Below are 11,910 nucleotides of genomic sequence, written 5' to 3' on the forward strand. Positions count from 1 at the left end.
GGACTTTGTTCTCGGTTATTCACCCGTCCCCTTGGGCCTGCGTGGTCCTTCCCAAGGGGCGGTGAGGGAAGCGCCATCCACAACACCCATCTCCTCCTGCTCAAAAGCCAAGGTTGAGTGATAGAACCTCTTTCAACCGTATTCGGGGGGGGGGGGGGTTGCGTAGAATAGGCTCACATCCTTTAGGAAACCCTAAATTCCACTTCCAGCTTGGGGGTTAAAGTCACAGGTCCCCAGGCCCTGGCAGAGAGATGCAGAGCGGATAAGGTGCCGCAGCTCTGAGCCACCTAGTAAATTCTTCTTTGCACGATCTCAGGGCCACTTAGGCAGTGCTGGTGGCTCCCACCGCCCCTGCTCCACCTTACCCACCCACCTCCCTTAACTGCTCCCTAAATTCCCTGGTCCTATGTACCTCACAAGACATATGGGGAGGAGGGGTTGGCGGCCATGGAAACATCCTGCTTTTAACTGCTTCTCAAGCCTTTTCTAAGCATAGAGGATGGGATATATCCTTGAACTCTTGAGTCTCCTCCCCAAATGAAACTAAACCAGGTGAATGACCACAAAGAAACCTCAGAGGAGTGAAACCACGTCCCCAGGAGTTGCTCTTCCCTGTCTGAAGGCAGCTCAGGGAGCTGGAGGCACCTTGGTCAGTGGCCACTGAGGTCAGAGACACTGAGCTCACAAATCTGTTTGGGGGGAGGGCGGTGCCAGGTAAAATACAGGACACTCAGTCAAATTTGCATTCCAGATAAACAATGAATACATTTGCACAGGACACACTTATCCTAAAAACATTATCATTATCATAACAAATTGAACTGGGTATCTTCCTTTTTTTTTTTTTTTGGCCTTAAATCTGGCAACCCTAGTTCCAGGGATGAGTGGAACGGGCAGTGTTGCTTTCGCGTCCTGACTGATCGCAGCAGCCCTGCCTTCCTTCACAGAGCCTAAGCCAGGCAAAGTCCAGAAATGCTTTTCCTTTTATTTCGGAGGAAAAGAAAAAAAAATCAGACACTTTCCCCACCCCACCCGCTTAGCTCCTGCCTCACCCGGAACTCGAACTCAGAGTGAAGGAGGGACAGGGCCCAGTCTTCTGTAAAGCCTACCCTTCCCCCAGCCCTCCCTTCCCTCAAAGTAGCAAGGTTAGAAAAACATTAACTATGTTGCTCCTCCTCTGGAACTGAACAGAGGCCCCACTGCAGCCAAGAGAGGCCCCACTGCAGCCAAGAAGGAAGGGGAGGAGACAGATGAGGGAAAAGGACTTCCCTCTGGAGACACGGAGGTCCCCCTCCCAGGCAGAGAAGCTGCCCTGGCTGGCTGCGGGGAGGGCTGGAGGTAGGTTATGGGGCAGGGAGAAGAGAAGAGCCCTGAAAACCTTTTCCCTTTAACCTGACATATTTATATATTTACAGTTATAAGGGCGGGGGGGGGGGGGAGTTTGGGGTGACATTAGTTCTTCAAAGGCAGGGGATGAAAGCCAAATAGCACCCCCAACTTGGTCACATTTTCCTGCCTCCTAGCTCCTAAAACCTTCAGTGGGAAAAGGGGAAACAGGAGGTAGGGGGTGGAGGGAGGGAATGTTTGAGGGTCCTGAGCCCACAGCTCACTGCAAAAGAAGGTGAGGCAGCAGGGGAGGGGCAGCTGGGTCCCACCAAGAAAAGGGCCACCGATGCCCTGCCTCTCCACCAGCTCCCCACATCTCCACGCGGCCCCGGGCGGAGGCTAGGCCAGACCCATCTCCTCCAGCACACTGCGCGGCGACTCATCCTCCTAAGGCAGAGACAGACAGAGGGTGATGTGGAGACACCAGGAGAGGCAGACGGGGTGAGGGAGCGGAGGGTGGGCAAGACAGCAATCGTAAGGACAGACAGAGGGGGGGAAGCACAGAGAGACACGGGGAGGGAAGAGAGAAGCCAACGTGAGCCCAAGGCTGGAACAGCTGGGGACCCTTCAGGGGAGCTCTCCAGCCTCCCAGGAGCGCCTCCCAGGTGCACCCCCCAGAGCCAGCCATGGCAAGGAGTGGGGTCCAGGTTGAGTCCACCACCACCCAGAGAACCCAAAGCCAGGAGCTTGGCAAGAAGGGGGTTCGGCCTTAGTATCTGAAGGGGAGGGAGTAAAACTGGGACTGGGGGCTGGGAAACTGGCTTTCCCAGGGCTGGGGGTGGCAGATGGTTGGGTGCGGGGAGGGAGTAAGAAGTTGGCATCAGGTCCCCGAGGAAAGGTGGACCAGACTGCAGAGAGATGAGTCACTAGGGTCTGAGCAGAGCACTAGCAACAGGGTGGGTGTGTGAGTGCCAGGGCACGTGTGTATGAGTGTGTGTGCGTGTGTGTGTGTGTGTGTGTGATGGGGGAGCTGGACCAGTGAGGTGGCAAGTTGGATTCTGCCCTTTCTCCTTCTGCAGGGATGAGCCCCCCCCCGCCCCCCATCTCTCCCCCTCCTCAGAGCCAGCTCAGGCCGGCTTGCTCATCATTGCAGGTTCCGGTGACTCATCTCCCTGCACCAAGGCTCAGCAGTGGCACAGCAGAGAGGGGGCAGGCAGTAATGGCGTGAGGGCGGGGGTGCCGGATAGAAGGGAGAATCAACAACCAGGCGCCCTCAACCCCAACCCCCAAATCCCCATAGCAAAATTTTGCTTCTGAGGAGCAGAGGCTTTGAGTATGTGTGTGTTTAAAAAAAAGAAAGAAAGAATGACCTATCATGTGCCCCTTCTCCAATTCTCTGAGCAACCCTAAATGCCAAGAGAAGCGTGGGACAAAGGCGATTTGGCTGGGATGAGATACCCTGGGTCTTGGGAGAAGGAGCGGGGAACTGGCACAGGCGGCCGTCTGCCACCCCCACTACCTCCCACCCCGAGCAGTTAGGGCTTGAGGGCCAGCTGGCCAACCAGGCGCCTTGGGGGCCAGACGCCACAGGGAGGGTGGGAACGGGCAGCTGGGGCCCGCAGGCAAGGAGTCCAGGGTAGGGAGGGCGCCCTTGGCCTTGGTCCTCTTCCCCCTCCTCCGCACTGTCCCGGCCCGTACCTCCTGCAGCAGGTCCGCCTGCTCGATAGCCTTCAGCACACTCTTCTTGGAGGTGTCCTGGACGTCGCCCCCCATCAAAAACTCATCCAAGATGAAGTAGGCCTTCTCAAAGTTGAAGATGATGTCCAGCTCGCAAACCTGGGAGGAGGTGGGGGAGGCAGAGCTGAGTGTCAAGGTGCATCTCCACCCCCCTTTTTTCTCATCACGGTTCCATGGCCTTCGTGACCACTCCTCCCCACCTTGGGTTCTTGCCCCAGGTCTACGTCCTCCCAACCCCTAGGCCTTAGTCCTCGGTTCGGCTTTTCCTTCTCCTTCTCTCGCCTCTTTCTCTGTGATCATGAAATATTAGTTGCTCTAGTCTACCCTTGACCTTGACTCCTGTTGCCTTCCCCCCAAATCTCCGACACAGTTCCTACCAGAGGCTGGGCTAGCTTCCCTCCCTAGGCACTGAGACAGGGCAGGGAAGGAGATTCTGGATCACGGGGTAAATGACTTCAGTTCCAAGCAGCACTTTGACACTAACCAGCTAACTCTACATGTCATTTAATTTCTCTGAGTCTCAGTTTTCTCATCTGAAAATGGAGACACCAACACCTACTCATAGGATGGAATGAGGAGAAAACAGGAGAACCTGAAAGCACCTTGTAAATTATTAAGTGGAATACAAATTATGGAGTTATTACCATTCCCCACCTAAGATCTGAGCTCACTGCCAGTGCCCAGACTATAGCCCAGATCAGTTAATTCAGAATCTCCGGGGGGGGGGGGGGTGAGACACAGGCATCGCTATTTTTAAAAAACTCTCCAGAAGATTCCAAAGCAAAGTCAAGGTCAGGAACCACTGATAAAAATCTGAACATGGCCTCTGTCCTTGTGTGAGAAGTTTGAGCTGAGCTCTAGATGGATTGACTAAGTGGCAGATTCTGGTCCCCACCCTCCTCCCCCCTGAGCTGATTAAGGGGCATGGCTAATAGGCTTAAGACTTAAAGAGGGAGATTAACTACTGTTCTCACTGTTCCAACTTCCCCTCTCCTGAGTCTTCCAGGGCAGAGACCGGAAGGATCCCAGAGTTTGGTAAAAAGAGGGGATTGCTGCGTATGGAAATGGGTGGATGGGGAGACTTACGCTGCCGAAGTATTTGTCCAGGAGCTCCACATACCGGTGGATCAGCTCCAGCGTGATAAGCTCGTTGTCTTGGCCCTCGATGGCACAGCAGAAGTAGAGGCTGGCATATCTGAGGACAGGGGCACAGGAGGAATGGCTGGGACGGCTGCTGGGGCTGCTTTGGGACCCAGGCATTTTGTGCCCAAACCTCTCATTTCCCCCCATTCCCAGTCTGTGCCCCTACTGGACACAGGCGGGGTGGCCCCAGGGTATGCAAACAGTAACTCACTCTGCCTCTTAGTGCCTCTCACAAATGCAGGCAGGGAGGCAAGCTCTTTCCCTGTCGACCTCTGACCTGTTCAGTTTGACTCAGCAAAAACCTGAGCCACGAATTCACCTGCTCAGAGGAGGAACTGGAAAGGGTTGGTGCACATATGTATGTGTGTGTGTGTGTGTGTGTGTGTGTTAGGAAAGTGGTGCAGGATCTATGATTGTTGAATGAGGCTGCCAGGGACATGTGCAATAGACAAGATGGGGCCTTTGGGACAGAGGTAGGTGCATGAAGTAGGTGTCAGGCTTGAGCAAAACCAAAAGGGAACAAGACTTTCTTCAAGGTGAATTTGGAAAGTAAAGGTGGCTGGAGTTCATCACTGCCCTCCAGATGTCCTTAGCTCTAAACTCTCCCTGACCGAAGGGACTGCCTATTTCTTGGCCAGGTGAACCCATCCCAGACCCCAATCAAGCAGGATCCAGGCAGGTCTGAAAGTAGGTGGGGAGTCACCTCTTATAGACAACTTTGAGGTCCCTCCACTCCAGGAAGCTGCACATCTTGGGCTTGCGAGCCAGAACGACCTGCATAAGCTCCCGAACCATCTTCTTTCGCTCCTTGTCTGAGGTGGCCAGGTACCATTTTTGTAGCCGCAGCTTCCCCTGCCGGCTGAACAGCAGCATGAATCGCATCTGGGCGTGGGGGGGGGGGGGTCAGAGCCAAGGGTCAGAGATTTGGTTCTCTGAGCTGGTTTCCTCCAGAAATACACAGCCCCAAACTCATCCCATCTAACTCTTCTCTACTCACGGCTCCTACTTTCTTCAAAACATCAGCCCTTGCTGTCAACTCTGGCTATTCCCACCAGCAGGTGCCTTTCCTTGTAGGGGGTGTCAGAGTTTCTGAGTCTGTCATTTGGGTTCAAATCCTGGCTCTAGTAGTTGAGCAATTTGCCTTGGGCAATTACTTTATGTCTCTGGGCTTCAGTTTCTTGGTGTGTAAGATGGAAATAATAAAAGTACCTACTTTCCCGAGTTGTTAGGTGGGATTGAAGGAGTTGATACGTGAAACAGTGCCTGGCACGTAGTAAGCACTATAACACATTAGGTATCATTATTATTATTTCCTGACCTCCTGTTTCCTAATCCTGTTTTCCAAAGGTGGGTAAAATGCTAGCACAGTGACAAGCAGCCCATAGCTGATGTCAGAGATGTCTGCTTTCTTTCCTGCTCTTTCTATCCACCACCACGCTGAAATCAGGTATTTTGTTCTCAAGAAGCTACCTCAATCCTCCACCCCATCCTAGCCATACACCCTTGCTGATGTCCCCAACACACTGCCCTCCCGTGCCAGTCCTGTGCCCAGGGGTATCCTTCACGTTAGCACATGGTATTGGGAGCCCCGGATTCCACCCTCTGCTCTCCTCGGCCCTCCAGGCATTTGGCCAGCCATATTCCTCTTTTCCTCCTTTTAGGGTGCCTCCTGCTGAACGCCCACACCTCCCCAGATACCAGGTGACCAATTTCCCTTTCAGTCCCTCAGTCTGGACACAGCCATTCAGGGTGGCTCGCCTAGGGAATGTTTGTGGAACAAGCGCAGGGGGGTGGACTGGGGAGTGCAGAGCCCTCACTACCCCGTGCAACCACAGCTTCCCAGTTCGGGGGGGGGGGGTGGGCGGGTCCGGGCCACATCCAGGAGTCGTCTCCCTCTCCCTGTAGCTCTTCTCTCCGTGTACATTACCAGGGCTGGAGTCCTGGGTGTGCGGAACAGTACTAGTTTAGACGGCTAAGGATCAGAATTCGAGAGAACTGGGTTTTTTTGGTGGCGGGGAAGGAGAAGCGCTGCTAGCGCGCGGCGGGTGGTCAACAGAGGGGCGCAAGGGAGCCGTGTGCGGCTACGATGGGAGGTGGGCCGGGAGCAGGAAGACGGAAGGCCCGAGTTCCGGAAAGAGGATGGGGTGGGGGGCGGAGAGCCAACAGCACCGGAACCGGGAAGCCAAAGCCTGGGTCCCCGACAGCAAAACCTCGAGCCCACTTGGCTTCCCCACCTCACCCCCGCCTCTAGGTGAGGCAGGACGTCCACTCCTCGGACCCGGAAACTATCCCCTCGCACACATCGCCCTTCCCGCCGGCCGCCGCCGCTCTGGGCTGCACGTGGACAGAGGGTCTCGGTGACTCGCGACCCCCGCTGCCTCCCTCCGCCAACAGGCCCCGGAGCCCCCATTCCTCGGGCGACTTCCCTGCGGCAGTGGTTGGGACCCCTTGGATCGCGACCCGCGCGCTCCCCCTGGCTCCGGACGGTCCCGCCGCCCCCTAGTCACCTCCCTCTCTCCCCACAAATGCGCCCCCTCTCCGCGCCTTCTCCCTAAAGCCATTTCCAGCTGCTCTTTCTTCCGAGGCCGGCTAGCCCACCCGCCCAGGTAAGTGAGGGCCTCTGAGGACCGGAGGGAGAAAGAGCGGCTCACACCGAGGGCGGCCCCAAGGACCCCTGCAGGTGCAGCCCACGCCCCTCGGTTCCCCCTCCCCTCCCTCTTTGCACAGCCTACCATCCTGCAGCCTCCGGCTCTGCGCGTCCCTCTTCGGCCACCGTAGGCGCCAGCTCCACTCCCTTTCTTATCCTTTCGCCTCCTTCCCTCCCTCTCGCTTGAAGCCCCGCCCTGTCCGCCGCGGTTCAGAGAACCAAGGCTTTGCGTACTGCGCAGGCGCCAACGCTGCGGGGCGCGCGGGCGGGGCTGGAGGTGGAGAAGCGGAAGCCATGGCAACCAGGTCCTTGACTTCAGCTTTGAGTAGCCCTGTCGTCATGGTAACAAGGCTGTCTTGTGGGCTGGTTGGAGGATGGGGGAGGAGGACAATGAGGTCCTCGCGCTTTGGAACCTTGGGGGAGAAAGGCGGGTAAAGGGGTGAGAGGTGGATGAGATGACCGCTGGAGTTTGTGAGGAAGTAGGGCGGTTTAATGGAAGGGGCGTGGGCGACTGAGAGGGAGCAGGGTGGGAATTGTCTGTAGGGAAGGAGGAATGACGAGGAAGGCAAAGACAAAGGGTGGTGGTGGGGCAAGCATGAGAGAAGTATGGAGCTCAAAATAGATATCTACTGGGAACCTGCTAGATGCAACAACACTCAAAGTAAGAGAAAGGTGTAGGTAATGAGGCAGATGAGAAATAAAAAGAGAAAAGGAGGGGCTGATAGAAAAGTGATGTAAGGAAGAGGGGGAGAAGCATGATTAAGGCGAAAGAGGAAGAAATAAAGAGAATCTTAAAAAGTTGGCATGGGTCAAAGCTAAAAAGGCACAGTCGTAACCCAGACACAAGTGTAAAGATGAGAAGGATGTAAATTGTAATACAAGCTTTTTGACTGAGGATGTGCACGTGTGAGTGTGTATACTTGTGTGTGTGTGTCCACGTAGTAAAGGAGTTTGCATATAAATGGATAAGAGAAAAATCTTAAATTTTGTCATGCCGAAAACTTAATGGCATATTTCTAGATAATTGTTGGTAACTAATGATGCTATTGTTTTTGAGTAGCACTTGAAGCAAATGTCGGTAAGGCTCTACCTGTCTCCACTTTGCGTTCTTTTCTTCTTACTCTTTGTTATGGAGGTCATATGCTTTAGGTGCAAGGGGGTGGGCCTAATCACCTGGGATGCAATCTGGTCTCTGATCTCTACTTGATGTATAGTCTCAGGTGGGTCCTTTAACCCTCCATTTACTCATTTAAAAAATGAAGATAGCAATACCTACCTTGCAAGTCCGATTTGAGGCTGTATAGAAAGTATCTGACACACTGTAAACACTTGATATTGGTAGCGATTACTACTATTTGCCTTTCCCAACTTCTTTGGTCTACTACTTTTTCTTATTCCTTTGTTTTTCATCTCCCTTTCTCCTCTGCCTACATCATAGGCTTGCCAATGGCATAGACTTTGGCTGAACTATCTTGGTGTTATTTTTTAGGTCAAGAATCATATCAATAAAGCAAGTTGTCATCATGGAGTGAAAAGAAGGAGTGGGAGTGTGTGAGAAGGGCAGAAGGCAAAATAATAAAATGTGCTCGTAAGGGAGAGGAGAAGTTTGTATATAAAGAAGTAATGAGCAGTGAGGTAAAGATGTAAAGCAGAGATCTAGGCAACAGCCCGAGGAAGTGTGGAAGATCTAGAGATGTAAACTCCTACACTCCTTGGAAAGATGACACTTTCTAGAATTCCTTGTCTCAACATGCCATGCCTAGCTGCAGAGAAGATAAGATCCATGAGAGAATTGTGAGAAATAGGGGTTTTGCTCACATGGAATCATAGACTCAAGTGGTTTAAACTAACTAGAAGATAGTGGACTGCATTTATCTCTTCATGTTTAGTGAATGATACACGTAGAGAATCTATGAGTTAGTGGGTGCAATAAGCTTGTGTCTGCAGATGAGTTCGGATTTGATGCAGTGGGCAGTTGGGAGTCATTATAGTTGTCTGAGCTGCTGAATAACTTGGTGAAAACAGCTTTGAAAAAGTTAATCTTATAGTAATATGGGGGATGATTTGAAAGGACAAATGGAAGGCTGGAAGATCATCTAGGAGGCAGTTTTGGGAATCTAGGCACAAAAATGACATGGAGAGGGACAAATTGGAGAGATACCTGTAATGGGCCAATCACCTGAATTTAGAACTCATCTAAGTAGAGAAGGAAGAAGAATCAAAGATGAGTCTGCAGAATTAGTGGTGCCATTTGTATAAATGGAAAAATAGGAGAGGTGAGATTCTCCTTCATTGGTATGGATGGCGTCTTTATTGTTATCCTACAAACCCCATGCTGACACCTCCCCAAGCCTTCCCTCTTGCCTCCTCCGGTTGGAGAGGTGGTTCCTGCGGTGGGTGGAAGGGTGATCCACGTGGCCTCCGAAGTCTTTCATTTCTGAGTCTATGATCTGTGTTTCTCTCTCTTGTGATGACGCTCCCTGCCACCTTTTTTTTTTCTTTTTTTTTAATTTATTTTTTATTTATTTATTTTTGGCTGCGTTGGGTCTTCGTTGCCCTCGCGGCGGGCTTCTCATTGGGTGGCCTCTCTCGTTGTCAAGCACGGGCTCCAGCAGCCGCAGCACGCAGGCTCAGTAGTTGTGGCTCGCGGGCTCCAGAGTGCAGGCTCAGCAGCTGTGGCGCACGGGCCCAGCTGCTCCGCGGCATGTGGGATCCGCCCGGACCAGGGCTTGAAGGCGTGTCCCCTGCATCGGCAGGCGGATTCCCAACCACTGCGCCACCGGGGAAGCCCCCCGCCACCATTTTTGGTGTATTCTTTAAGTACTCATTGTTCCCTGATGATGTCATTTGCAGTCATCTCTGGGGTTTTTTTTTTAACTTCTTTTTTTTAACTAAGCAGTTGGGACCTTATCATATGCTATTCCTAAGGGTCCTGAATACTTTCTGTGGTAGATGTTTGCCATTCTTTTTCACTTCGCTGGCTCTAAACCCCCTTCCTAGGGTTTCGGAATCCCCACCTTACGAGTCTAGGGGGAGATAGAGCAACCTCCCAGTGTAGCATTCGAATTTCCCAGATATTCCCTTTGGCAGCCCTCTTTGTGCCCACAGCATGGGCATGTCTGCTGGACTCGGCCAATCTTTACTCTCACCTGGACTTTGGTCCAGGAGGGAATGAGGGGGAATGGGGTGATGAGGGTAGAGGACAAAACCTAGGGCGCAGGTGGAGTGGCGCCAATGGCAGTGTCCCGTACCAGTAAGAGGTAGGGTCGGGGTACCTGGTGATTTGTAATTTGGGGCTCTGTCTCCAGTGTGAGACCTCCTGCTGGTTCTCTGGCCCTCCTGGCAGTTCCCCGAGCTCCCCAGTTTCCTTTTCTGCTTCATTTAGCCAGAGTTGGTTTCAGTTCCTGGTAACAAAGTACTCTGACTGCTAAACTAGGTAATCACGCCACACTGTCTGTTGATGGCACATGTGAGTTGTAAGCTCCTCTTGGGACAGTGTCTTACTCATGTTTTATTTCTTTACAGCACCTAGCACAGTGCTTGTTGATTGGCTTCAATTATGATTGGTATACATGGTTACCTAATCGAGATATTTAAATCTTACATCTCACCACAAATATGCTAAATTCTAATTTTCTATATAATAGTACATATTTAATATCTATTATTCCTGCTGGAGGATAAACTGCCTTCTTTTGCTGTTTCTCCTGTGCCTAGCACAGTGCCCGGCACACAGCAGGTACCCAAGAGTTGTTGAAGAAAGGTACACTGGATCCTCCACTTGAAAATTTCATTGTCCTCTCAAACTTCACTTGCCCAAAATGAGTAACTTCCTTCCGCCTTCCCCTGAAACCATGCCTTTTCTTGGTTTCCCATTGTGGTCAACATCGCCACCTTTTCCTAAGTTTGCAGACTATCAGCCTGGGACATGAAGGATCACAAAAAGCATGGCTTATTCAAGGGACATAGATCAGACCTGCCTGATAGACTAGGAGAGCGTATGGAAAAAGGGGAGACTGGCTGGGTTATCAGAGGAGGGAGGCAGCAGTCTGAAAACCAACTTGATGACTTGGGACTTCATTCTCAGGCATGTCCCTGGAACCTGCATTGCTATTATTTTTCCTTTGTGATTTTGTTCATATTGTTTTCTGGAATGCCCTGCCATTCCCTCCCCACAGACCCAAATCCATCTTATTCATCCTTTAAGTTTGAACAAAGCACCCGGTCCTGATGACCCTTTACACTCCAGTGATCATTTCTAGAATGTTCCTTTCAACCATTTTTGCAGTGATTCCCGTAACATTTCAGCTTTTTGGTGAGTATTCTCCGTAGATGCTGGCAGACCTCATTTAACTGCGCTTTGCTTTATTGTGCTTCGCAGATACTGAGTATTTTACAAATTGAAGGTTTGTACTGTAGCAGCCCTGCACTGAGCAAGTCTACTGGCGCCATTTTTCCAACAGCATTTGTTCACTTCATGCCTCTGTGTCACATTTTGGTAATTCTTGTAATATTTCAAACTTTTTCATTATTATTATCTTTGTTATGGTGACCTGTGATCAGTGATCTTTGTTACTACTGTGGTAACTGCAGATGTGGTAGGAATGTCAAGAGAACTAGAATTAGAAGTGGAGCCTGAAGATGTGACTGAACTGCTGCAGTCTTGCAATAAAACTTTCATGGTGAGGAGTTGTTTCTTCTGGATGAGCAAAGAAAGTGGTTTCTTGAGGTGGGATCTACTCCTGGTGAAGATGCTGTGAAGACTGTTGAAATGACAAGAAAGGAATGAGAGTATTACATAAACTTAGTTGATAAAGCAGCGGCAGGATTTGAGGGAATTGACTCCGATTTTGAAAGAGGTTCTACTCTGGGTAAAACGCTATCCAACAGCATTGCAGGCTACAGAGAAATTGTTTGTGAAAGGAAGAGTCAATCAATGCAGTCAATCACTGTTGTCTTATTTTAAGAAATTGACACAGCCATCCCAACCTTCATTCAGCAACCACGACCCTGATCAGTCAGCAGCCATCCACATCAAGACAGGACCCTCCGCCAGC

The 11,910-nt window shown here is 51.5% G+C and overlaps 1 protein-coding gene across 1 annotated transcript; it reads right to left on the minus strand.

Annotated features, from left to right (window-relative positions):
- Positions 1-965: 965 nt before the first annotated feature.
- Positions 966-7,024, minus strand: AP1S1 (adaptor related protein complex 1 subunit sigma 1). Its single transcript, XM_061207951.1, has 5 exons — positions 6,939-7,024; positions 4,910-5,088; positions 4,150-4,258; positions 3,025-3,162; positions 966-1,773 (listed from the first exon to the last, which is right to left on the minus strand). Exons 1-5 carry the CDS (start codon positions 6,939-6,941, stop codon positions 1,726-1,728), a joined length of 477 nt encoding a protein of 158 aa, XP_061063934.1. The 5' UTR covers positions 6,942-7,024; the 3' UTR covers positions 966-1,725.
- Positions 7,025-11,910: the final 4,886 nt, after the last annotated feature.

The sequence above is a fragment of the Eubalaena glacialis genome, chromosome 13, assembly GCF_028564815.1.
Source record: "Eubalaena glacialis isolate mEubGla1 chromosome 13, mEubGla1.1.hap2.+ XY, whole genome shotgun sequence".
Lineage (NCBI taxonomy): Eukaryota > Metazoa > Chordata > Mammalia > Artiodactyla > Balaenidae > Eubalaena > Eubalaena glacialis.

Bases quoted from the DNA above. Each gene is read 5' to 3' on its own strand.
- AP1S1 (XM_061207951.1), bottom strand. The intron at 4,259-4,909 runs GTGACTCCCCAC...CCCTGTCCTCAG, and splicing joins CTCAAAGTTGTCTATAAGAG to ATATGCCAGCCTCTACTTCT. The intron at 3,163-4,149 runs GTAAGTCTCCCC...ACCTCCTCCCAG, and splicing joins TGGACAAATACTTCGGCAGC to GTTTGCGAGCTGGACATCAT.